This window comes from Electrophorus electricus, chromosome 15 (assembly GCF_041902795.1).
Source record: "Electrophorus electricus isolate QZ-2024a chromosome 15, ASM4190279v1, whole genome shotgun sequence".
Classification (NCBI taxonomy): domain Eukaryota; kingdom Metazoa; phylum Chordata; class Actinopteri; order Gymnotiformes; family Gymnotidae; genus Electrophorus; species Electrophorus electricus.
The window spans coordinates 18,350,748-18,373,862 of NC_137511.1; the positions used below are offsets into that span (position 1 = coordinate 18,350,748).

General features: G+C 44.0%; 2 protein-coding genes across 4 annotated transcripts; both read right to left on the bottom strand.

The window, feature by feature from the left end:
- Positions 1-1,345: 1,345 nt before the first annotated feature.
- LOC113582713 (mediator of RNA polymerase II transcription subunit 24-like) lies at positions 1,346-8,227 on the bottom strand. The gene is made up of 3 exons (XM_027018641.3): positions 6,441-8,227; positions 4,159-4,342; positions 1,346-2,150 (listed from the first exon to the last, which is right to left on the bottom strand). The coding sequence occupies exons 1-3, from the start codon at positions 6,441-6,443 to the stop codon at positions 2,095-2,097; spliced, it is 243 nt and encodes an 80-aa protein (XP_026874442.2). The 5' UTR covers positions 6,444-8,227; the 3' UTR covers positions 1,346-2,094.
- Positions 8,228-8,369: 142 nt separating this feature from the next.
- Positions 8,370-22,946, bottom strand: med24 (mediator complex subunit 24). 3 transcript variants are annotated; one of them, XM_027018637.3, is made up of 26 exons: positions 22,569-22,943; positions 22,185-22,328; positions 21,912-21,994; positions 20,940-20,978; positions 20,630-20,703; positions 19,819-20,042; positions 19,235-19,346; positions 18,807-18,957; positions 18,605-18,718; positions 18,400-18,447; positions 17,990-18,072; positions 17,629-17,715; positions 17,257-17,368; positions 16,914-17,056; positions 16,510-16,547; positions 16,287-16,369; positions 14,770-14,948; positions 12,699-12,798; positions 12,415-12,590; positions 11,158-11,425; positions 10,801-10,982; positions 9,684-9,777; positions 9,391-9,490; positions 9,062-9,142; positions 8,809-8,957; positions 8,370-8,673 (listed from the first exon to the last, which is right to left on the bottom strand). In XM_027018637.3, the coding sequence occupies exons 2-26, from the start codon at positions 22,312-22,314 to the stop codon at positions 8,557-8,559; spliced, it is 2,967 nt and encodes a 988-aa protein (XP_026874438.1). In that variant the 5' UTR covers positions 22,315-22,328; positions 22,569-22,943; the 3' UTR covers positions 8,370-8,556. The 3 variants fall into 3 exon arrangements, 2 of the variants coding, with proteins under 2 accessions (XP_026874438.1, XP_026874440.1); XM_027018639.3 differs by lacking the exon at positions 22,569-22,943 and having other exon boundaries at positions 19,819-20,067; positions 22,185-22,326; XR_014117188.1 differs by lacking the exons at positions 8,370-8,673; positions 8,809-8,957; positions 9,684-9,777 and having other exon boundaries at positions 22,569-22,946.
- Positions 22,947-23,115: the final 169 nt, after the last annotated feature.

Consider the following 23,115-nt stretch of genomic DNA (forward strand, 5'->3'; position numbering starts at 1 on the left):
TTACTGCAGACATATGTTTTGTTATTAAAACAATTTTAATTCTTAGCATTTATATTTGTAGGATGCATGGGTCTGTTTAAATGAAATATGAAATGAATAATTCAATCATTTAAAAAGCAATCAGAAACAACTTCTACAATAGCTATTTGAACCACATTTTAAAAATCTTTTTTATTATATTAGTTCTTTTTATTAGGGTTTTTTTTTTTTTTTTTTAGTTTTAGACTGTTTCACCAGCTCCTACTCTGCATTTGGCACATTGCTCGAAGCTGGTTTAGTTTCTATTGCTGCTTTCTTAGTATGTGTCTTTCACTGTTAGACCACATTTGCGTAGTGGAGGCTGGATAATGGACTCTAGATGGAGGCTGGATAATGGATTCTAGATGGAGGCTGGATAATGGATTCTAGATGGAGGCTGGGTAATGGACTCTAGATGGAGGCTGGATAATGGACTCTAGATGGAGGCTAGATAATGGACTCTAGATGGAGGCTGGATAATGGACTCTAGATGGAGGCTGGATAATGGACTCCTGATGGAGGCTGGATAATGGATTCTAGATGGAGGCTGGATAATGGACTCTAGATGGAGGCTGGATAATGGACTCTAGATGGAGGCTGGATAATGGACTCTAGATGGAGGCTGGATAATGGACTCTAGATGGAGGCTGGATAATGGATTCTAGATGGAGGCTGGGTAATGGACTCTAGATGGAGGCTGGATAATGGACTCTAGATGGAGGCTGGATAATGGACTCCCGATGGAGGCTGGATAATGGATTCTAGATGGAGGCTGGATAATGGACTCTAGATGGAGGCTGGATAATGGACTCTAGATGGAGGCTGGATAATGGATTCTAGATGGAGGCTGGGTAATGGACTCTAGATGGAGGCTGGATAATGGACTCTAGATGGAGGCTGGGTAATGGACTCTAGATGGAGGCTGGGTAATGGACTCTAGATGGAGGCTGGGTAATGGACTCTAGATGGAGGCTGGATAATGGACTCAGTGTGTCAAACTATCTTGAGATAGTTTATCTTCTCAGATATTAATGAATGAACTTTATTCCCCTCAACAGCATCTAAGTTAAATGATATTCTTTTTGCTTAACTTGGATAGTAAGAATAAATATGAAAATCACTTAATTCCATGATTAGTCAATTAATTGTAAAAGAAAACCACTCTACTGATTTAATTTGCTGCTGGCCTACAACAATGGGTCAGTTCTATAATGCTGATCATTTACTCCCTTACTGAGCAGCTTTAACTTTTCTGCTGTATCCGGTGATGCAACAGTTCCTTTGCAAGCAGATTCTGGTATATAAGATACACAAATGACACTGTGGGTGCAATTGCCTCTGTTTATTTTCACACATACCTCACCAACTTTCTGTGGAAAGACCACATTTTTTCCACCGTGTGTTTTTTATGTCAGAAACTGATGACAAATAATGATAAGCTGATTAAATCATGAAAAAATCTTATTATTATTTAGTACATATTATAATGTGGTTATTATTCCATTTTAAAAATCACCATTTAGGATTAGGTCTAAATCTAATTATTTTGAAATAAGCCAAAATTACAATTAATATGGATGACTATTCCCCAAAGCAATCATTCACAGTAACAAAACTCGTTAAAATAGTAATTTATCTCGGAACCTTTTTTTTTTTTTGCAACATTTGCAGAAAGTGATTACATCTGCGTTCCATTTGTTGCAGTGCATTCTATTTTCTTAATTTGCAGAATAAGGACTTTTTAATGGCTGATTCAAGGTGGTTCCATGCTATATTTTTTTTGGAAGCCATTCCTAAATATTAGATTTGACCTGGGCTGATGACTATAAAAAGATCACTTACATAAATTTAAAAATAAATAAGAAAATTTAAAATAATGACAGCATGATCCATTGTGAATGCCTCGTGGTTTACTGAGTATTACAAAATAATTCAGAAGCAGCTTCCTAGTTTTTTGTCTAGTGGTAATCACAAATGTAAAAACAAAACTACAGAGACTGGTTTCTCAGACACTATGAAATGTGTGCATGTGTGTGTGTGTGTGTGTGTGTGTGTGTGTGTGTGTCTGCTTCCACTCTACAAAGCAGCAATCCCTGTGGTGTTCAGTCTTCTGCCCTGAGGGAGGGTCAGATCTATGACCAGCAAGACAAAAAAAGACAAGGTTAGCCGGAACATAGAACTTCACCAGCTCAATAGATGAAGACACACACACACGCGCACACGCATACATATGCACACACATGCACACACATGCACACACATGCACAGATACCCACATATACACACCAACAAACAGAAACAGACCAATTTCACAAGTAGGGTAGGCTGAGCTAAGCATATGGAAGACTGTGTAGTCATGGAATTCTGATCCTTTCGACCTGTTACAAATCCTGAAGCTCCATTGCTGAGCAACATTTCCAGCCAAATCTATACCCAGTATCCACCCCTTAAGTTCTAGAATCCACCCAGAATTCACAACCCATATTTGTGATTTCAGTACCTAGAATTCAGAGCCCATCCTAACAGTGGCTGTGTGCTAAATAGGCTACTACAGACTACTCTGGAACAGACTGGGCCCCAAACCAGTATGACGTATGAGTATGTGACCAGTAACTTTTCCGGTGCCCCGATGACATTCTATTCAGGCCAAATATTCCAGTACATGACCAGAGCTATCTTCGTGGTGTATTGCATTCTGTCATGCAACAGTGGTAAAAAATCTTTCGCAAGTGGTAAAAAATCTTTCCCAAGTGGGCAGAAACTTCATACATTCACATGACCTTGCAATATGGTTTGCGTTTGGCGCATACTAGATATTATACTGCATACTATTATGGGGACCAGTATCTAGTATACAGTAAATACTGAGTGCATTATAGAATATGTAGTAGGCTATTTTTAACAGAATCACATCTGTTTTCATTTCCTTTCCTTCAGAAAGGAGAATGGAATTTGCAGAACAGTAGCAAATTAGGAACAAACAGTGAAACCCACAATGAATGAAGATGAGTCAGGAATAAAATAAATAATCAGACGTTCACATTCATGCATGTGACCCCACAGACACATCAGCAACGTTTGAGAACGTTGACAGGACTTTGGCTGAGGAAGCCTATAGACTGTAGGTGGGAATGTTTTGCCTGGGTGACTGTGTATTAGCAAGGTCTGAGACCAATAAACACAAAAACAAGTCTCAGCTGTAGAGTAGCCAAATTATATTAAAGGTGAACACAAGGATGGAAACAATTGAAACCAATCTTTATTTTAATCAAAATATCAAGTCATTGTAAATGTGGCAGTTAAAAAAAATAAGATTAAATCAATTTAAGATCATTTAAAAATATATAAAAGTCTTTTTACAGTTACGGCCTTTAATAGATGCTCTTATCTAGAGCAACTTACAAAAGTGCTTTGTCATTTTCTCAGAGAATAAATATTTTAAAATATAAATCATTTCAATATGGCATGTTATAAAACTTAATTTATTATGGACCTATCAAAGCTCTGCACTATTATAGATGCACATCTTGATGGCACATGTGGCAGGCAAGGGTCTCTGAGGCTATTATGGGTTTGTTTGCTTAAAGAATTAACCATATCATATCAAGGTAATCCCCACATCAACACATCACGTCCACATGTCATTGATCTACAGAAAGCCAGTGCTGTCGGCATGCTCAAATAGAACTCATGCCATTTTACCGGGCCAATCACAGATCAGTATGCATCACATCGTCATATAAATAAGACGCACAAAGGAAAGACGACCAATCGGGGATCAGGAGTTACTTTACTTTAGTATGCAGTAAACTCAGAGTATGCAATCTCCTCCCTTCAATCAGAGACATGTCCCACCCCCATTCCAGACATCGGTCCAAAGCCAACTCTGCCCCCTCTAGCAGGGCTGCAATACTGCTGATTCATGCCACCATAAATAGAGTATGACCTTTCAGAGAAAACAAGGCACTTCCAGTCAGAGGCCAAACCACAAACTCCCCTGAGTGGGGTGTTAGGTCGTCACCTACTTACACCCTTCAGTGAAAACTGAGCTCTTTATGCCCTGAGGCATCACTGTGTGCGTGAATTATAAGCTTACGCCTAAAGTGCATCCTTAGATTCCCAAGTGGGAACCATACATACCAAGCAGGAATCGCTCACACACGGAGGTGTTGAGCAGCGCCACCAGGCTCTCCACCTTGCCGGGCTCCGGGCGGAAACACGTGTGCTCCGGGTTCAGAGTCTTCCCCTCCTCCGGCATGCACATCAGGAGCCACGTCTCGAAGAACGGCGGCTCGCCCGACAGACTGGGCTCCGACAGGATCACCTGAGGGAGGGAAAAATGACAGGGATGGACAAGGAGAAAGGGAGGGAAGGAGGGAAAATGACAGGGATGGAAAGGGAAAGTGATTGAGATCGGGGGAGGGGGGTTGTTAGGAGCAATCCTGTGGTTGAAGACATCAGGTGAAAATCCCACTATTCAGTAATGCCCAGAGGAAGACGGTTTCTGCATGTGAGCTCTGCCTCATCTTAAACGTTCTTCCTGTTGCTGTCTCAGGGAGTTTCTCCCTGCTACCATCCATTAAGTGTCTAGAACGTTCCACTGTGGAAAGTGTCAAGCAGAGAGATTTTAACTGAACTGAGAAGGACATGGAACTGTGGGGGAAAAACGTATTTATGATTTTTGCTTTTGTTACATCTAACAAAACTACACATGCTTATAGAAAGTTTAGTTTCCAGCCGATACAGACTTTGGATGGCACAGACAGCGGATTTGCAGGGAAGCTTCTGTTGCCTCTCCACTGATAATGACTCACAAAGCTATTGCACATCACACACATGACTGTCCACTCTACTTTCACTACCCTTAAGACCCATAACACACACACACACGGCCATCATTTCTACTTCCATTACTCTCAGGACCCACACAGGGGCGTTGGACAGCGGGTAATACACTGTTTTACTGTATACACTGTTATACACTGTTACACTGTATATACTGTTATTAAAAAAATACATAAAACCTGACTGTTCCACGATGTTTACAAGTGTGGTGTTTAATATCCCCTCCTCACCCCCTCAAAAACTAAAGTGGGAAGAAGAGATCATGAGGTGCGGACATTGAGCTCACTGTAGGACGCCAGATGCCACCACAAGTGAAAAAACCTTTTACTAGCACCACTACCTTCTCAACAGTGCCACCTAGTGGAACATGCTGAGAATGTCTGGAGTCACCCACATCCTGTGAGATAAAACATGGCTCTTCAACGGACCAAGGCATAAATTAAGTGATCAGCACTCTGAAGGGCTGAAGGGTGTGTGTGTGTGTTTGTTTGTGTGAGTGAGTGTTATGTTTGGACAACATGGTAGAGAACGAAGAGCAAGCCATCAAATAGCAGGGTTCATATAGAAGGACCTGGCTAAAGAAAACACAGATAGAGTACCTCACTCCAGTACCCTCGCATATTCTTGTGTATGGGATCTGACCCCAAAGACTTGGGGAAGGTTCTGCCATTATTGGGAAACCTTCATTTTGGTAGATCCTATTAAATCTAAAACACCAAATATGCAACATGATTGTGTAAGGATAAAAATGGAATAATGTATTGACACATACATATAATATCTTGACATATTATCTTTTGTTAATTGGTTTAGCGGTTAAACGGGATCAAACTGGGGATCAGAAACCTGTACTTCTGTCTTTTTGGGGACGTTGTGAATTACGCCAACCACAAAAGGCGTTAATATATGGATGAATTCCTGTCTGTTTATTTAACAAAACAAAGCAGAATATGTGAAAAGAAGGCTGCGATGATGGTGGATGCATTGATGTACATTCAGTGTATGTACAAGTGTTGACAGGAAATTAGACTCGACCAGAGTCTGATCCACCTTGTGCTGGATCACTAAACCCGTGCTAGATTTCAGGTGTTGTCTGTTATCTCTGGCTCTGCCTTTACATTAGGTTCAACTTGGGTACAATTCCAGACATTTTTATGTAGGGGTCAGTGTCAGTCTTTACTGGACGCTGGCGAAAACAGCGATGGGCTTGAATGTTTCTACAAAGATGCTGCGCAGTCCGACGCCGTGAGTCAGTGTGGGGAGGAAAGGCAGGGATTGGGAGTGTTGTCCACAGATGTACAGCATGACCTTTAACCCCTCAAGCATGTCGTGCTTATGTTCATTCCTGAGTATCTGTAGGTCTGTTTTATGTTAGGTTTGACAGAATTACACCTGAGCTTTGTTAGATGTTAATATAGAATTTGATTTGTTTCTGTGCTGTGATGCTATGTAATGTGTTCTGTGCAAGAACATGTCAAGATCAAGAGATAGCATTCTGATTTGACTCTTCCGAGGTCATCCCCCTCCAACAAACAAAGATCGAGAAACATCTAAAGATCAATACACTCCTGACTCACCATCGAACTTCCAGCAGCCGTCAGCGGCACATCCGTGCCGGCACAGATGATGAACCCGAAGGCTTAACGAAGACGTTACTCGGCAGAACCCAGTGCCACATCACGACCGCCACGGCCGGCCTTCAGGAGCCCGTGCCGCAGGGAGGGCGCTCGCTCATCTTTACTCCCACCTCGCTGCTCCTTCACGCCCACGCGGACGCTGAGCTTTTCTCATTGCGTCACTGTTTTGGTTTTTTTTTGCTGCGATACATCATTTTTCTCCCTGCGCTTGCAGGATACGCAGAGGTCTTCTGTGGGGGAAATTCCGGGCCTGCCATGAAAAGGCTCGATGGTTGCGCACGAGGCCCCGAATTTCAGCTGTGTGTGAGGATTCGTGAACTATTGTCATATCACAGGACTTCTTTCAGTTTGCTAGTAAACCAACTCAAGATAAAGTTATTGTGAGAAAACTATTAAGGCATTTGCCTAGCTCAAAAAAAAACATGAACCTTTTGATCTTAAGGTCACTGTCTGGGCGGGTTTTACACTTCTGTACAGTGGAGTTTCCGTTTTATCTCCTTGAACAAGTGCATCAGAAGGAAACGTTTTCATCTGCCTCTTTACCAGAATATCTTGGGCACTTTATTTTGATGTGGGCTTCTTTGAGTAGTAGAACTCAATTTCCCCTATCCTTTCAAGTCAGCATTCTGCACCTGGATCAGTTCTTCTGGTGTTTCCCACAGGTCCTGGGACTTCAGGGCCAGTGTCCACATTTCCTGCTAGGACAGGCCAATCATGGCGGCTTCGATGGCTCTGGATCCAATTTATCTTCATGGTCATTTACTCCGTTCACACATTTGACTGTGGGTCAGAAGTGTTTATTCTTAGCCACCAATCAAAAAAAAAAGAAAAAAAAAAAAAGACTTTTTTTCCAAAAAACATTTAAAATTCAAACAGCTAGACCAACTGGAGACTTTACTCGGTCATTTAAAAGGCAAATGAAAGAGCTTCAGTCTGCTAAACATTTACATGCGCCAAAACTAAAAATCGCTCTTTATTAAATGTTCATTTATGCTTAGCAATTGGTAAACTGCTCAGAATGAAGAAAGATGAAATTTTAAGTGGACTATGGGCAGTTATGCCCTTCAGGGTCAATCGAAATCTTAAATCCATGGTTTCCACTGATTTAGTTCTAACTTCTCATCAGCCAAGTGCTACAACATAGTTGGTTTCACAAGCAAAATCTGACAGACTAAATGTAGTTAGTTTCGGTGTTAGTGGAGTTTTCCTTTGAGTTTCACACCTCATGCAATTAAGGTGTAGAAAAGACCACATTTCCACCATTAGTTTTTGGTTGAAGAAACCCCTGTCAAAATAGAATTATACATATACTGAAGACGCATCTATTTGCAGAATATTTAAAAGGACAACTGACCCTGCTCCCATATTGACTGACTAATTTAGTACTTATTGTAGGGCACTGTTTATGTTTAACAAACTCTAGCACTTATTGTTTATAGCACTTATTGTTTAAGATAAAACTACAAAATACATAAGGTCTAAGTAACAGCATTGATTCCTGTATTCCAGTTCATTGGTATGTTGGACTCTACCCTACTGTACGAGGATATATTCTATGAGTAAATGACAAAGCACGTTTGTAAGTCGCTCTGGATAAGAGCGTGTTAAATGCCATAAATGTGAATGTACATAGAAGAATCATGTAAACTGACCAAATTAAAAGTGTTTGCAGAGAGTAGGTGAATTTGCACTGTATTTGTCACAATACTTATAAATAACTGGAAGTGCTGGATTTTACTGGCCAATTCAATTCAGCACGTTTATATACTTCAACAAAAAAAAATTTTTTTTTACAGAATTAAGTTTTAATGTTGGCCAGTGGCTAGAAAGCTGGCACTTAAAAACAAAACAAATAAAAAACATCAGAAGTGAATTTCTCCTTATTTATTCGGGTTTTTTTTTTTTAAGGGCAATATATACACAATATGAATCAGTTTATCAGCTTTGTTATTGTCTAATGGGAAGCACCAGCACATGCCTCCAGCATCAATGAGACCCAGCAGTGTGTGTGTGTATGTGTGTGTGTGTGTGTGTGTGTGTGTGTGTGTTTTCTACTCTACAAAGCAGCAATGGCTTTGGCGGCCACTCTCCTGCCCAGAGGGAGGGTCATATCCGTGATTGACAAGATGACTCTGGGTTTGGCCAGAACGTGAAGCTTCACCAGCTCAGACACCTGTGGAAGACACACGCATGCACAGATACGCACGCACACACCCCAACAAACAGAAACATGCATGATTCCAGTAAGGTTAGAGGGTGCGTGCGTGTGTGTGTGTGAGAGTGTGAGAGAGAAAGCTAGCTCCCTCACCATAGTAAAGGGCATAAACTGAAGAATGCTCCCACGACTTCCTTGCTCAGTACACTCCACACACTCCTTGATGAAGCTCTGCACAAACTGGGTATGAGGGCCAGCAGTCTTGGAGCCCAGGATGGAGGAGATGAGCAGGAACAGATTTGCTACACACACGGATTAAGAAAGAGATGAAGGAGAGTGACAGAGAGTGACACACACACAGACAGACAGAGACAGAGAGAAAGAGAAAGAGAGAGAGAACACTGACCCAGCACACGGTTGAGGGGGTCTCTCATGTTGACGGTGTGGAGCTGAGCAGCTGACAGTGAGCTACTCATTGTGCGGTCACCTAAAAAATGTCAAAGGTAAAAAAAAAAAAAAAACCTAGTGTAAGGAAATCAAGGCATATGGGCAAAGGTCATCTCTGCCATAACAGATATTTGACATCACCCAAACCCACACTCGGTATTCACACCTTATGTTTGTTGAATTCAGTATCCAGACTCTGGTACAGCCAATCAGCTGAAGCACGTAAAGCAGCCTTGAGGTACCTCTATGTACCACAGGGTTAAAGTTCACTGCCCTGGGGGGACTGACCTGGGCTAGACAACACAGCCGGCTCATCCTCGTTGGAGCTCAGCAAACGCATCAGCTTGGACGGCTGCGTATCGTCCAGTGGGAACAGACTGCTGTAGTCCTGTGGACCAATGAGAGGAAGTGGTCTCAGAGCCCAGGTGGGCATGGAATGAGAGAGCGAGGCCTGAGGGGGGAGACTAAGAGAGTACCGACACAATCTGTGTGCAAGAATTGTGCCAGTTGAACAGGAAGGATTCAGAAAACGGACGGAGAACAAGAGCGTGTGAGCGTGGGAGAGAGAACGGGGGCGACACCTCTATGTCTTCTCGCTGTCTTTTGCGCTGTCGGACCGAGGTGTGGAGTTTATGGTGAGACGAGTAGGAACTGAGGGCAGACCACACAGAGAGCCTAAACGCATGCACACACACACACACACACACACACACACACACACACACACACACACACACACACACACAGAGTCAAAACAAAAGTCAACATTCATGGAAACCCCAAAGAAAGTTATTTCCACCCTGCCTGGTAAATCTCTCACAAACACATGCACGCAAGTCTCTGGAGTTTAACTCAGCTGCTAACGCAACACTGTGGCGGAAGGACAGGAGGACACTCATTAGGGGTCTCCATTAGGTGAGGAGGTTTACTGCTGCATGTGGCACTGCCCAGGACATGAGTAGTGACCTTTAACCCTACATGGGCAGCTGCACCGTCCCACACACAGGAAAAAGCCAGCCCGGAAAACCAAAACACCAGCCTGAAACTAAGAGCCGGATGAGCTGGCACCCGCTTGTCCCAGCACACTTCTGGTTTCATCTCCCATTGAGAAAGACGGAAAGGAGCCACTTAACTGTAGAGAACAAGGAACAAACTGAGAGTAAAATCCACAATAAATAAAAGTGGCTGAGAGAAAACAGTGAAAGTGGAAGAAAGACACACAGTGTGTCAGTTTCGTGGCGAATCACAACCCTTATTTTCAGTTGGTTCCGGAATATGCTGCCGAGAACTTTCCAGTTAGCAAATGTCACATGGCCAAGAAGCTCCATTTCAAGAAACCAGAATATGGAAAAATATGTAACATTAGGGTTGTCTTTGGATTTTGGGGGTCATGATTGAAGTACCTCTGTTGAAGTAGATTGGTTCTTGCTCATAGCTGCTGAGCTATGTTCTAGTACGAACCCAACATCCCAGCCTGTGACAAATCGGCAGGCTTACATCAACTGCAAAGTCACCAATCAGAAGTCCTCATTTGCCAAGGATCTATCAACAGCTTCGCTTTTGTTTAGGCACATCTGACTCCAATGTCCATAGCTAGAGCCAGGACGTTTGAGACTAGAAGCCTGTACACCATAAAAGGGTACAAAAGGAGGTGTGTCGTACGCGGCAGGCGGGCCCTACGGAGGCGGCGAGGCTTACTTGGCGAGGGCTCTGCCCGGCGGGTCTGCCAGGCTGTGCCAGTGGGCGGGGTCTGTTAGCAGGTTGGGCAGAATATGGCCCAGGAGAGTGAGTGTGATCTGCTGCAGGTCCAAACTGAATATGCTGTAGAGGAGCTCCACCACACGGAAGGCCCATTCTTTACGGGTCTCCTTCAGGAGCTCCTGGGGTTAAAAAAAAAAAAAAAAAAAAAAAAAAAAAAAAAACACACCACCACCACCACACCACACCACACCCACACACACAAAAAAAAAAAAACAATCCACAGCTTTAAAACACCAACAAAAAAAAAAGGCTAATTAAATCTGGTGTAAACTTTTTTTTTCCACATACACACACCTTGACCAGGTTGTTGGTGAACCAGAACACTCCGCCCATGTGAAGCAGGCTCTCAAACAGGTGCAGGGCATGTGAATCAACCCAGCCCTTTGTAAGGACCAGGCGGAACTGGGTGTGCAGGGCCTGGCGGATGGGCTGGCGGGGTGGGAGCAGCCCGCGGTACGGGAGGGGCTCCTGCTGGCCCTCCGCCATGCCCCGCAGGGACTGACCCGTCTGCTGGAAGACATCAGCGCACATGCGCTCCAGGATGGAGCTCATGATGACCACTCTGAGAGGGAGAGAGGGAGAGGGGGTCCTCAAAACGTGCTGCTGTCTGAAGAAATGAGACACAAGATGCCTTGTTTCGGTGCACTCTGTAGGCGATGCCACTGCACTTGAACGGTCTCTTGACGGTGACCAATGTCCGATTTAGATGAGCTAACAAACTGGTTATCAGTTTATTAATAGTACAATTAACTTTGTATTTTGTGACTTCTCTGTGAAAGTACAAAGGTAAAAAGGCACACAATCGTACCAGGCGTGGCTTCGCCTCATCTGTGACGTCGTATCTAGCACGCTACTTTAGCTAGGGTGAACACACCTTTCTTTTCCTCTTTTTGGGACCTAAAAAGATTTGTCGCTCTGGGATTTCTAAAATGGCTAAAATATCTGGGACTTGGCTTTCCTTCCACCAACACGTTTGCTTTCTGCTGTCGTGCAGCTGTTTTTGCGTTTCTTTGGCCATGCTTTATAGCCTTCTCCCACCTTCTCGCACGCCCTGATTGGTCGATCATGTACACAATCAACACACAAGCGTTGGTCAAGACTGCTTCTCAGCGCACTTGTGTGTGTGTGTGTAGTGGCTTCATAGAAGAGGACATGAAGTTGACCTTCTATATGATGTTCTGTGTGGCACTTTAACAAGGCCATTAAATGAATTCTAATTGAATTAAATTTAATACAACAGAAATGAAAGACAAATTTGAAAGAATTCGTTAAATTCTCATTAAAACAGCATTTTCATATCTAACACAGACTGAGCCTCAGTGAAGTAAACCAGGATGCATCAGGACTACTGAAACGTGTCGAGGTTAGTGAAGCAATGGAGTTTTCTGGCAGCTGATTTTCATTATTTTATGAACATTTAAAAAAAAGAATTTACTATACATTTTACAAATTGATTTTATTTGTACGGAACAGCTAAATGGAGAAGAATAAAATGAGTGTAAAATAAAATTAAATATAGTGTGTGTGAGTGAGTGAGAGTGAGAGACACACCGTTCGTTGTAAAACTGCAGCGTGTTTTCTCCGTAGAGCGGGGTCATGAGCTGGCGAATCATAGTCTGAGGTTTCTCCCTCTCGTCCAATCCCAGCATCCGAACGTGAGCCACCAACCAGGCCACTGCGCATATAGCCATGCTGCACACCTTCCCTTTGATGTTGTCAGTGATCTTCTGTGGATGGTCAGGGAGTGGAGGGTTGAATAGTGAGAGGAGCGAAGGCCAGCGTGCTGAGGAAGCATGGCTATCGAGGGGTAAACGAGGGGAGGGATTCCAGAGTACCTGCACCGCTTCTACTGACAACACTCCGTTCTCCCAGGCATTCAGGACCTCCAGGATAGCGGCAGGCGTGCCCAAACATATCTCGTGCCACTTCATCTGACTGGGAAAGGACGGAAAAAGACAAAAAACAAACAAACAAAAAAAACCATTAACAATAGCAAACACCCAACCATAGCAGCTACTTTGGGAGGAGTCACAGAGGCCCAGGCGCGGATCAGTACGCATTGCGTTATCGTATGAGGAAGACGCACAGAGTGACCCATTTACGATCCCACCGTGACTCTGATTTCAACCCCACAGTCTGCTGCAGTATGTGGTGAATACACGGAATGCGACCTGGGTCTGTGGCGGACTCGTCCGTCAACGGCTCGACTATGGCAGCTACCGTGTGCATTCATCCCTTGAAGATTTAACACTGAGGAGTAAAACAAACGCAAACGAGAGAAAGAGAGGAAAAGAAAAACCAAGATGGCCGTCCAGGGCCCCTCACGCTAGGGTCTGCCCTGTCAGCCCGCTCCAAGCGAGTGTTAGCACAAAGCCAACTCTGCACCCTCCTGCGCGGTTGCAACACTGCAATGCTGCTGATTCATGCTGCTGATTCAGGCCTTTCAGAGAAACCAAGGCACTTCCAGTCAGACACCAACCCACAAACACCTCTAAGTGGGGTGGTTAGGTCGTCGCACTTCTTATACCTTTCAGGAAATAATGCAAACAGCTAGCGATCGTGCACCGCTGTGTGTGTGTGTGTGTGTCTGTGAAGAGATCTATAAGCCCAAGGTGCAAACTTTGAGACCTCAATGAATCAAACTTCCTGTTGCTGTCTCAGGGAATTTGCTCCTTGCCACAGTTATTCATTAAAAGTATTTTTTTAAAGCTCTAATTATTACCACTGCCTGCGCATAGTCAAACAAATGTGGGACTTCATAACAAGGTACATATTATTTGAGATATGCATATAATTACAATATTCATGTGTGCTGCGGTGTGCAATATAACATGTTCAATTACAACATGTAACTACCCGTAAGCGTAACGTGTAAAAACCATGACAACAACATAACTAATAAACCACCAATCAGGGCTGTACAATATATTACTCATGCCCATCACTGCCATGTGTGTCTAAAATTGAGGTAAATCCTAAACCAAAATGGATTTTATTGGAGTGGGAGAAAAGTATGGGCAGGGCATTATTAGGGTTGTAACACGGTTAATCACAGTATGAACAGGTGGTTTGCCCACCATTGCTTTTTCAAAGCACAGATTCAAAGCCACTCCCACCTATTCCAGGCTGCTCGTTTTTGACCTGTTCACGTTCCTCTTGCCAGTGACCAGCCTCCCTGTTGTGCCCTGCGACCCACCAAACTGGAGGCTGGAGCTCACGGCCCCCTTCCTCTGGACTGCTAGATTGTATTAGGATGCCTCCATTTCTCCACTCCCGGGACGCGGCCGCACGGGGCCAAGTCTCCGGCTCGGTGCTTTGCTGGCTCGGTACTTTAGCTGATGCTTTTATTCAAAGCGACTTACAATTATGACTGAGCAATTGAGGGTTAAGGGCCCCAACAGTGGTGGGGCTTAAACCAGCAACCTTCCGGTTACAAGTCAAGTGCCTTAACTGCTGAGCTACCACTGAGCTAATTCTGCTCCCCCGAGCATGTTTCTAACTTTATCACAATCAACAGCTATCAAACGCACTGAAAAACGTAATCAAATCTGACCGTAAATAAAGGAACCAGCCACAGCTACATGTTAGCCTAGCTTTGGTGAAGTTAGCACTTTTGTAAAGCAAAGCTGTACACTACTGCGTTGGTCTTCACCACCCCACCCCACCTTCACGCATCCGCAATATAACAGAACTAGAGTGATAAACTGACAATATATGGGATTTTATATATAACAAAGTCAGTCCAAAAATCATATGTACACGTGCCGTCAGTCTTCCACATGCAGAACCATGCATTTTGGGATTAACAACAACCCGGTTAGGTGTGGAAAGGACGACCCCGTAACACCCGGGACGTGGTTTTGCATCTGCGTTTGAAGTGTCTGATCCACGAGGGAAATTACTCACACAAGCTTCATCTCAGAGGAGGTGTTGAGCAGCGCCACCAGGCTCTCCACCTTGCCGGGCTCCGGCCGGAAACACGGGTGCTCCGGGTTCAGAGTCTTCCCCTCCTCCGGCATGCACATCAGGAGCCACGTCTCGAAGAACGGCGGCTCGCCCGACAGACTGGGCTCCGACAGGATCACCTGAGGGAGGGAAAAATGACAGGGATGGACAAGGAGAAAGAGAGAGAGGGAGAGAGAGAGAAAGAAATGGGGTTTTTTTTAATTCAACAGTTACCTAAGAACGCTGCCTGATCCAAAACTGGGGTCAATCCTGACCAACTACAGACCCAGTGACCACCGCCTGGCCATAGAGACCGGCAGACATAAAATAGTCCTGCTTATCTAAAGAGCAGAGACAGTGCCAGGACTAGAAGAAGTTAGTTCTCAGATTAGAACTAAATTCTTTACCAAAATTAGTCACATATTCCCTGAGTTTAAAAATCTCCCCGATGAGGAGAAGCTGCCATATGTTCTTGGTGAACATAAAGAGTTCAGCACACTGGAAGCGCTGTATGTTCACTCCTGCCACAGTCTGAGGGACAGTGCGTGACCATGTCAGATACCAGGGATACAGACTTACATTATTAGTAGTAGTAGATGAACATCATCATCATCCCCATTATTTTACGTTATGGAGGTAATGTTGGAAGTAATAATGGTAATAGAAGTACTGTTATTTAGTTATAATATCACTATTATTGTTGTCACCATTATTGGTAGTGGCTGTATGATTGTTGTCATCTTTTCTTTAACATGTTAATTTCTTCATCAAAGCTTTAGAAATACAAAAGGTGAATATTTGTCATGCCAGTAAAGCAACACTGAATTGAATTGAGAGAGAGAGAGAGAGAGAGAGAGAGAGAGAGAGAGAGAGCAAGAGAGGTCTTGTTTAATCCTGTGGTTGAAGATGTCATGTGAAAATCCCACTATTCAGTAATACCCATTGGAAGACGGTTTCTGCATGTGAGCTCTGCCTCATCTTAAACGTTCTTCCTGTTGCTGTCTCAGGGAGTTTCTCCCTGCTACCATCCATTAAGTGTCTAGAACGTTCCACTGTGGAAAGTGTCAAGCAGAGAGATTTTAACTGAACTGAGAGGGACATGGAACTGTGGGGGAAAAACGTATTTATGATTTTTGCTTTTGTTACATCTAACAAAACTACACATGCTTATAGAAAGTTTAGTTTCCAGCCGATACAGACTTTGGATGGCACAGACAGCGGATTTGCAGGGAAGCTTCTGTTGCCTCTCCACTGATAATGACTCACAAAGCTATTGCACATCACACATAACTGTCCACTCTACTTTCACTACCCTCAGGACCCATAACACACACACACGCGGTGGGTGGAAAAAAACTTGTTAAACAAGATCCCTGCCATACATGTGCATCATGAAAGGTAGGGGTGTGTGTGTGTGTGTGTGTGTGTGTGTGTGTGTGTGTGTGTGTGTGCGCGCGCGCGTGCGTGTAAGCACTTACCTCTGATCCATATGTCTGGACAACATGACAGAGCATGAGGAAGGAAATATCAAACAGCAGTGCTCTCACAGAAGCAGACTTGGCTAAAGAAAAAATAAACAAAAAAAAAAGTTACACTGCTGTAACTTACATTCTATGCTCCAGCACAATTAACTCACTTATTTAAAAATTTGGCTTTTTCAATTTGACTGGCTAACAGGAATTGTAGTGACCAACCACTCACATCCTTCACCAGTGATATGTTTCGGAAACTCGTTCAACCTGCAGGAAAATAACAAAATCAGCATAACGGCTTCACGGTGCGAGTGGTGTTAACGCGATCTCTTATACAGGTCAAAGGTGCATGACACTGACCACGTCATCTCCTGGAGAACTACCCTGATAAGGGTCGATAAGGTTGGAGGTGACACTAGCTATCCAGATGTCACTTGTTCCACAGTGACCATTAACTGCACAACACCAGTAAACAGCTGCAAACGCGGGGCATCGATGCTCGTTAGCGCGTTTATTAACGCGGGGTATCGATGCTCGTTAGCGCGTTTATTAACGCAGGGCACGGACACTCTAACACGTTTAATAAGGCGCTGGGTTATAGGGTACAGCTCTGAAGTGCGAGCATTCGCTTACTTAATGAACTTGCGTGCGAAAGACTTGAGTTTCCCAGTGGCGGCGGCGGCGGCCAGGAGCAGGTCCAGGCTCTTCCCCGACAGCATGTGGCCCAGGACTCCCAGCAGCCCCTCCGGAGACTTGGAGTGATCCGCGTCTACGGTCTGCATGTGCAGAAATAAAGAGATTAAGTATCTGTGACCTGAACCTCAAAACAGATTTGATTCCACATTCAAGAGAGTTCAAAATAGTTTTAGCAAAGGAGTAACGGAGGCGGCTCCCTCGGGACTCCGCCAGCTCGCGCGGATGGAGGGTATGTACTGATGTGCTGTGGTGCGAGCTGGAGCAGTTCAGCGCTGGGCACCTTGAGAATGTTGGTGACGGTGGGCTCCGCGCGCAAGATGAGGCCAGGGTTGGGCTGGATGTTGGCATTCTCTGTAGTCTTCAGCTTTGGGGCATGCTCTCGGTCCTGAGTCCTGCAGGAGGAGACGCAGTGCAAAAGGGTGAGACGGGCGGAGAGAAACAGAGGATGAAGAGAGAAAGAGAGAGAGATAGGGACAGGTAGCGAAAGGAAAGAGACACGCAGAGAGAAAAGCGTGAGGGAGAGAGAGAGAGAAAGATAAAGAGAAAAAGGAGAGAGGACAGAGATGGTGGAAGAGAACAAGAGAGAGCGGTGCACGGAGGAAGCAGCAGGTGAGTCTGGGAGTTGCAGCATGTTGTAAGGAAGAGGGCATACCGTTTGGCTGTGAGAATGGCTGTGTTGGACTCCGACAGCAAACCGAGCTTATTGCACTCCTGAAGCAGCAGACTCAGGCAATCACAGCTATACACACACACACACAGACCATGAGACAATATTTAAAAGTATAAATTGCTGGAAACTATAAGCAACAGAAGCCAAAATACACTTGCTGACACCAGGGCCACACAAATGTTCATTTATCAGATTTGAAAAGCATGTCCTGTTGCATGACTGATTCTTCTAAGTTGTCTTTCCTTTATTTTATCCTCTCACTGACTCATTTATGAGTGGTACACATTCGCCCCCTCTCCCCATGTCCGAGGTAGACAGTCTCCCTGTGTCTGATGTTACATACTTGCATCTCTGGTCTGCCTTATCCAGTAGTGGAGTGAGCTTTAGCAGGTACTCAAACGCCACGTGCACGTCCTCCATGAAGTCCTGACCAGAGCACAATAGTTAGTATTTGATAGTGCAGCAGTGTGTGTGTGTGTGTGTAAACCAAAAGGTGTCGGTGCGGTTGTGTGTGTACGCAAGTGCCCATATCTAGATCAGTAACACTGAAAGACAAAAGCTTTTAAACAAGAACGCCAACATATGATGCCCTCATAAAATGCTTTAACTTGTATGTAACTTTTTACACATTTTTGAATGTTTATGGGAAATGAGAATAGAGACACATCCATATTTGTGAGCTATGTATATACATATTTATAATATGTCATATAAAGTCAAGCCCAAGGGTCATTGATGTAAAGGGAACTGCACCCTCTCTCCTTGTGGGTACTTCTTCAGCCTGAGCAAGACCTGGGGGATCTGAGGAGAAAACAAGCCCACAGGAGAGCGCAGTCAAGACACTGCTTAGCGCAGTCAAGACATCGACATTCTTCTTCATTATACCTCATTCCAACAGCCAATCAGAATGTGCATAATGCCTTGGCACGAAAGGTGGTCTGCCCTGCTCGTCACAGACCTTGAGGAACGTGAAGGCGGTCCACTTGAGCTCCTCTGTGCCCTCTGGAGACTCGATGAGCCCAGTGAAGCAGGCCTTCCAGACCTCTAGCACGAACAGTGGCGCAGGAATACGCTACCGAGAGAGAGAGGCGCCCACGTGAACCTGTGCAGCACAGCCACGGATGACGCTATGAACTCTCGGAGTTGTAGTCCGAGCGCACCTGCATCCTGCGGATCATCATGAGCTGCTCGACGAGGGGCTGGATCTCGCCAGTCAGGTTCATGGTTCCCTCGAGCATGACAAAGGCGTGCACGGAAGGAAAGGATGTCTGGACCGGAGGCTCACACTGCATACACAGCATCTGTGGGATACTAACGGAACAGACGAAGTGGCTCTGCTTGTGCGAACTTGGGTCAGCGGCTTCATTTTCACTTCTTTGCTGGTTTGGCCCGAGTTCTCGCCAAACGCACCAAGTTTCATTAAGCGCAACATCATACTGTTTTGGAGAACTAGTATTTCTAGGAAAACTATAAATACATGTCCATGCTTCTTCAAAAGCAGCAAACTTCCAGAAAACTGCTTAATGGACGTCATTTTTAGTAGCCACACACCGTGTGTGCAGGACAGAAGGGCAGCCACAATTCTCACCTTTTGACCAATGAAACACACTCTTCCAGCTTACTTCTCAACGTCTGATTTGTCAAGCTGCCAAGATTCTCGGTGAGCTTGATTAAAGCTTGTTCCACATTGGTCCATGAAGCTGCACAATGGTATGGGGTAGAAATAGCACTGGGTTAGGGTTGCATTTGGGTTTTAAACCACCTGAAATAACAGAGCAGAGCACCTGCCATGATGTAGTAACTTGTTTTGGTAAGTTAATCAACCAGAAAATGTAGAGTTCATTTCAGAGTGCTCACCAAGCAAACATTCACAGAAGAAAAAATATATACACACACACACACACACACACACACACACACACACACACACCAGTAGTGATACTGATACTGCAGCAACAACACCTTTTAAGAATTTATAATTATGGCAAAGCAGAGGTCAAATTCAAGTGCAGCTATTCACAAACACTGACTTATAAATCAAAATGAAAACTTTCATGGCTGTGTACAGTACGATTTTCTAAATTTCAACAATCAGTTTTCATGCTTGGCTGCTTTTAAAGTAGTAAACACTAGCTTCGCCAACCCACACTCCTCACACGGGCCGCCGCTTACCCTGTTCCTCCAGGCGGGCGATGTGCACCAGGGCTCTATTCTTGGTCCTCAGCAGTAGGCTCTCCAGGCGTTCCTGACAGGCCCTGAGGCTGGCCTCTCCACTGGCCAGAGCCCCTGGATCCCTCAGCCTCTCACAGTACCAGGCGCAGCCCTGCAGGAGCCACACCACGGCACCCAGCAGGGCCCGACACAGGCCAATGCACTCCTCCGCTTTACCGTGGCAGCTGGGCACAGCGGCAGGCAGGACAGCTGGGTCAGGACATTTACATTTACCGCATTTGGCAAACGAAGCTTGCATATTTATCAGTGTGACAGTTACATGTGCTCCTTGGGACTAAATCCCATGATTTTGGTCTTGATAGAACACACCATTTGCTGTATCAGTTGTGATCCAAGACAGTATAGATGTGATTGAGCAACACAGACAAAGAACTATACTATCTATTAGCTTAAAGGAAAAATCTACCATAAACAAACTGTACACTAATATATAGAATCAACTGGTTACTTTCAGTGACAATCAAGAATGATTTCATTGCATACTTCAATAATTGGCTTTTTTGGTTGGGTACTTTTACTTCAGTGAACAATTTGGTACATTACTCAGAATGCCAGCCACACCCCCTAATAACTCAACAGTTTCATGTCACTGCATTTCATTCCTGACTTTTGAGCTTAGATTTTGCTGTCTTACATTAATTCTGTTGCTGTTTATTACTATATTTAACACCACTTAATAATAAAATGACATGCATACAACATCTCTCAGAGCTTTTACAGTTTATAGCTCATATGACAAGCTACATCACACCTGAGACAGTGGGAGAACATGTCCATGATCTCCAAGAGTGATTTGATGCAAAGCTCCCGTGAGAAATCTTCAAACTGTGGATGAACATATACAAACTGTCATATAGTTATTCTCTTATATTGGGACTGCAGACACATCACTAGGCGCTGTAGTACGGTGTGTCTAAACTGCTGTCTTGGAGACGACACGTGCATTGCTATAGTGTGTCTAAACCACAGTCAGAGAGACCATATTTTTATTTTCCACTGGTCTCCATATTACACAGCAAGTTTCAAATGGGATGAGAAAAAGCTGATGAATGAATACCAACCTTACTAATGGCAGTGAGAACACTGGAGTAGGACACCATCTACAGGGGAAAGAGGAGCAACGCAGCATGTGAAGGACTCTGCGCTGGGAGTCAGTGAATGCTGTACACACTGTTCCAAGTCACCTCGAGTGTGACATCTACACATCGCACTGCAGCTGCCGTGCCAGCTTTGATTCAATTCAGTTTGCAATCTATCTTCCCCTTCAAATAGATTTTTAAATACGATATGAATCATACCATCGGTCACTGTTTGAAACTCAGCAGTTATCAGTGGATAGAAAAACAGAATTACCCCCAAATTTTAATTCTTAAACATTGGTAATACTGCACTACTCCTTGACTCTAAAATGAGTTTCATACTGCATGACCACTAATGAAATTTTAACTATAGGCAATACATTCAGAGGTAACAAATGAAAGACTCCAGCTTCACATGCTGGCCAATTCTTTGACCCTGGTAATGCTTAAAACTATGCCAAAACAAATTTCTCATTGTGATTCACCACTGGTACTGCAAGATATTCTGGGACTAGGTCTGGAAAACCAAATCTAGGTGTTTGAAATGCAAAAAAAATGTGATATAAATTCCATAACTCACATATATGGTAAAATGTTCTAAATGTAGTAGGAATTAATAAAATTACAATGATTAACTGGTTAAACTTGTGGCGTGTAGTTGTTTATATATGCTGCATGAATCAATGTTGTATAAGGGATTCATATTAAATCTAAATATAACCAATGAATACTTAAATTTTCATATCACATAAGGCCATGTCTCAGAGTTTAGGTGGGCTTTTTGAGAGAGCAACAGTTGTTCAAGGACATTCCCAGTATCTGTATATTAGTATAAAGCCATGTGATTGGTTTACAGGAGAAACACAGCTCCTTGGTAAAGAAGTTTCAAAAACACTATTCCCCCGAGGCCTGGAGAAGGTCAACTGTGTCACAGATTTCATTTAAGACACTGACCTGAGAACTGATGGCATACTTCAAATAAGAGAGAATCAGGGGGTTCGGAGAAGGTCCAATCATCGCCTGCTCCAGCAACGCGTCTACTCCAGAAAAACAGATGCAGCAGTTATGTATTACAAATGTACCATCCAACAAAATCAGTTTACTTCAATACGACGCCCACACTAGGTGCAGCTTCTACGCGAACAGAAGGGCGCAAGGCGTGGTCTCCCGTAAACGCTGTTGCCATGATCCGTAACAGGATGGAGGATGATGGAGGATACCGGAGACCTGCGAGGTTGATGTAATCCCACGTCGCGCCTTTGGGACAGTTCTTCTTGATGTTGATGGCCCACTGGTAGGCACTCCAGCGCTCCTTCCACGCTTGGAGAATGGCTTGTTTTAGGTTCACCACCTTCATAGCGCCTTCAAAAACTGAGAAAGACATATATATATAGTTTATATTGTTTATATAAAAAAAAAAAACAAACTTTGTTGCCAAGCTAACTTAACCAGCTAGTTGGCTAGCTAGTGGCTAGATAAAGATTCCCCAACAAAAAGATAGCCACAAGACTAAGCCTGGTCCTTGCCACATGTATTTGTGGATGAGCTGACGATTTAAGTAGTCACCTCAACTACTCCAACTAAAACACATAATTTGAAAAGGATGCTTACCTGAATTTACTGTTATTTTAGGTAAGAGTGAGTGTTTACATGTAGCTAGCGCGCTAGGTCATTCGCATAAAGCCTTCGGCGTTTTGGAAGCAACACCGTGCCTTTGGATTGGTCAAGTATTCAGTATAATTGAATACTATTGGTTAGCTGAATTCCAACGCTATCTGATTGGTTTATACGCGTCCGATCTGCTCACAAACGTATCTGATTGAGTTCGTTGCACGTTTATTTACAACTATTTGAAAAAAAAAAGGTAAAAAATTGTGAATATTTATTTTAACAATCACACCATCATATCTGAAACTAATATCTAGATGTTTCTTTTTTTTTCTTGCAAAAATGGAAAGAAATTGAAATAAAACAGGTACTGGTATGCCACCACCGCTACAGGGCGCAAATCGTTAACCCGAGCACGGGACTCGCACGCGCCTGCGCTCGCGACCCTAGGGCTCGAGCACAATAACGAGTTTGATTGCTTGGCCGACTTGCTGGGGGTTAGTAGAGCAGATGTAAAATCTGTCATTATTTAGCAGTAGGTGATTTCAGG

What these genes read in the sequence shown, in the direction of transcription:
- LOC113582713 (XM_027018641.3), bottom strand. An exon ending in GTGTGAGCGATTCCTGCTTG is followed by an intron (nt 2,151 to 4,158) that starts GTATGTATGGTT and finishes TGCTGGTCATAG; the next exon opens with ATCTGACCCTCCCTCAGGGC.
- med24 (XM_027018637.3), bottom strand. Translation starts at nt 22,314, where the DNA reads ATGAAGGTGGTGAACCTAAAACAAGCCATTCTCCAAGCGTGGAAGGAG. An exon ending in CCCCCTCAACCGTGTGCTGG is followed by an intron (nt 8,958 to 9,061) that starts GTCAGTGTTCTC and finishes CCGTGTGTGTAG; the next exon opens with CAAATCTGTTCCTGCTCATC. An exon ending in AGTTTATGCCCTTTACTATG is followed by an intron (nt 8,674 to 8,808) that starts GTGAGGGAGCTA and finishes TGTCTTCCACAG; the next exon opens with GTGTCTGAGCTGGTGAAGCT.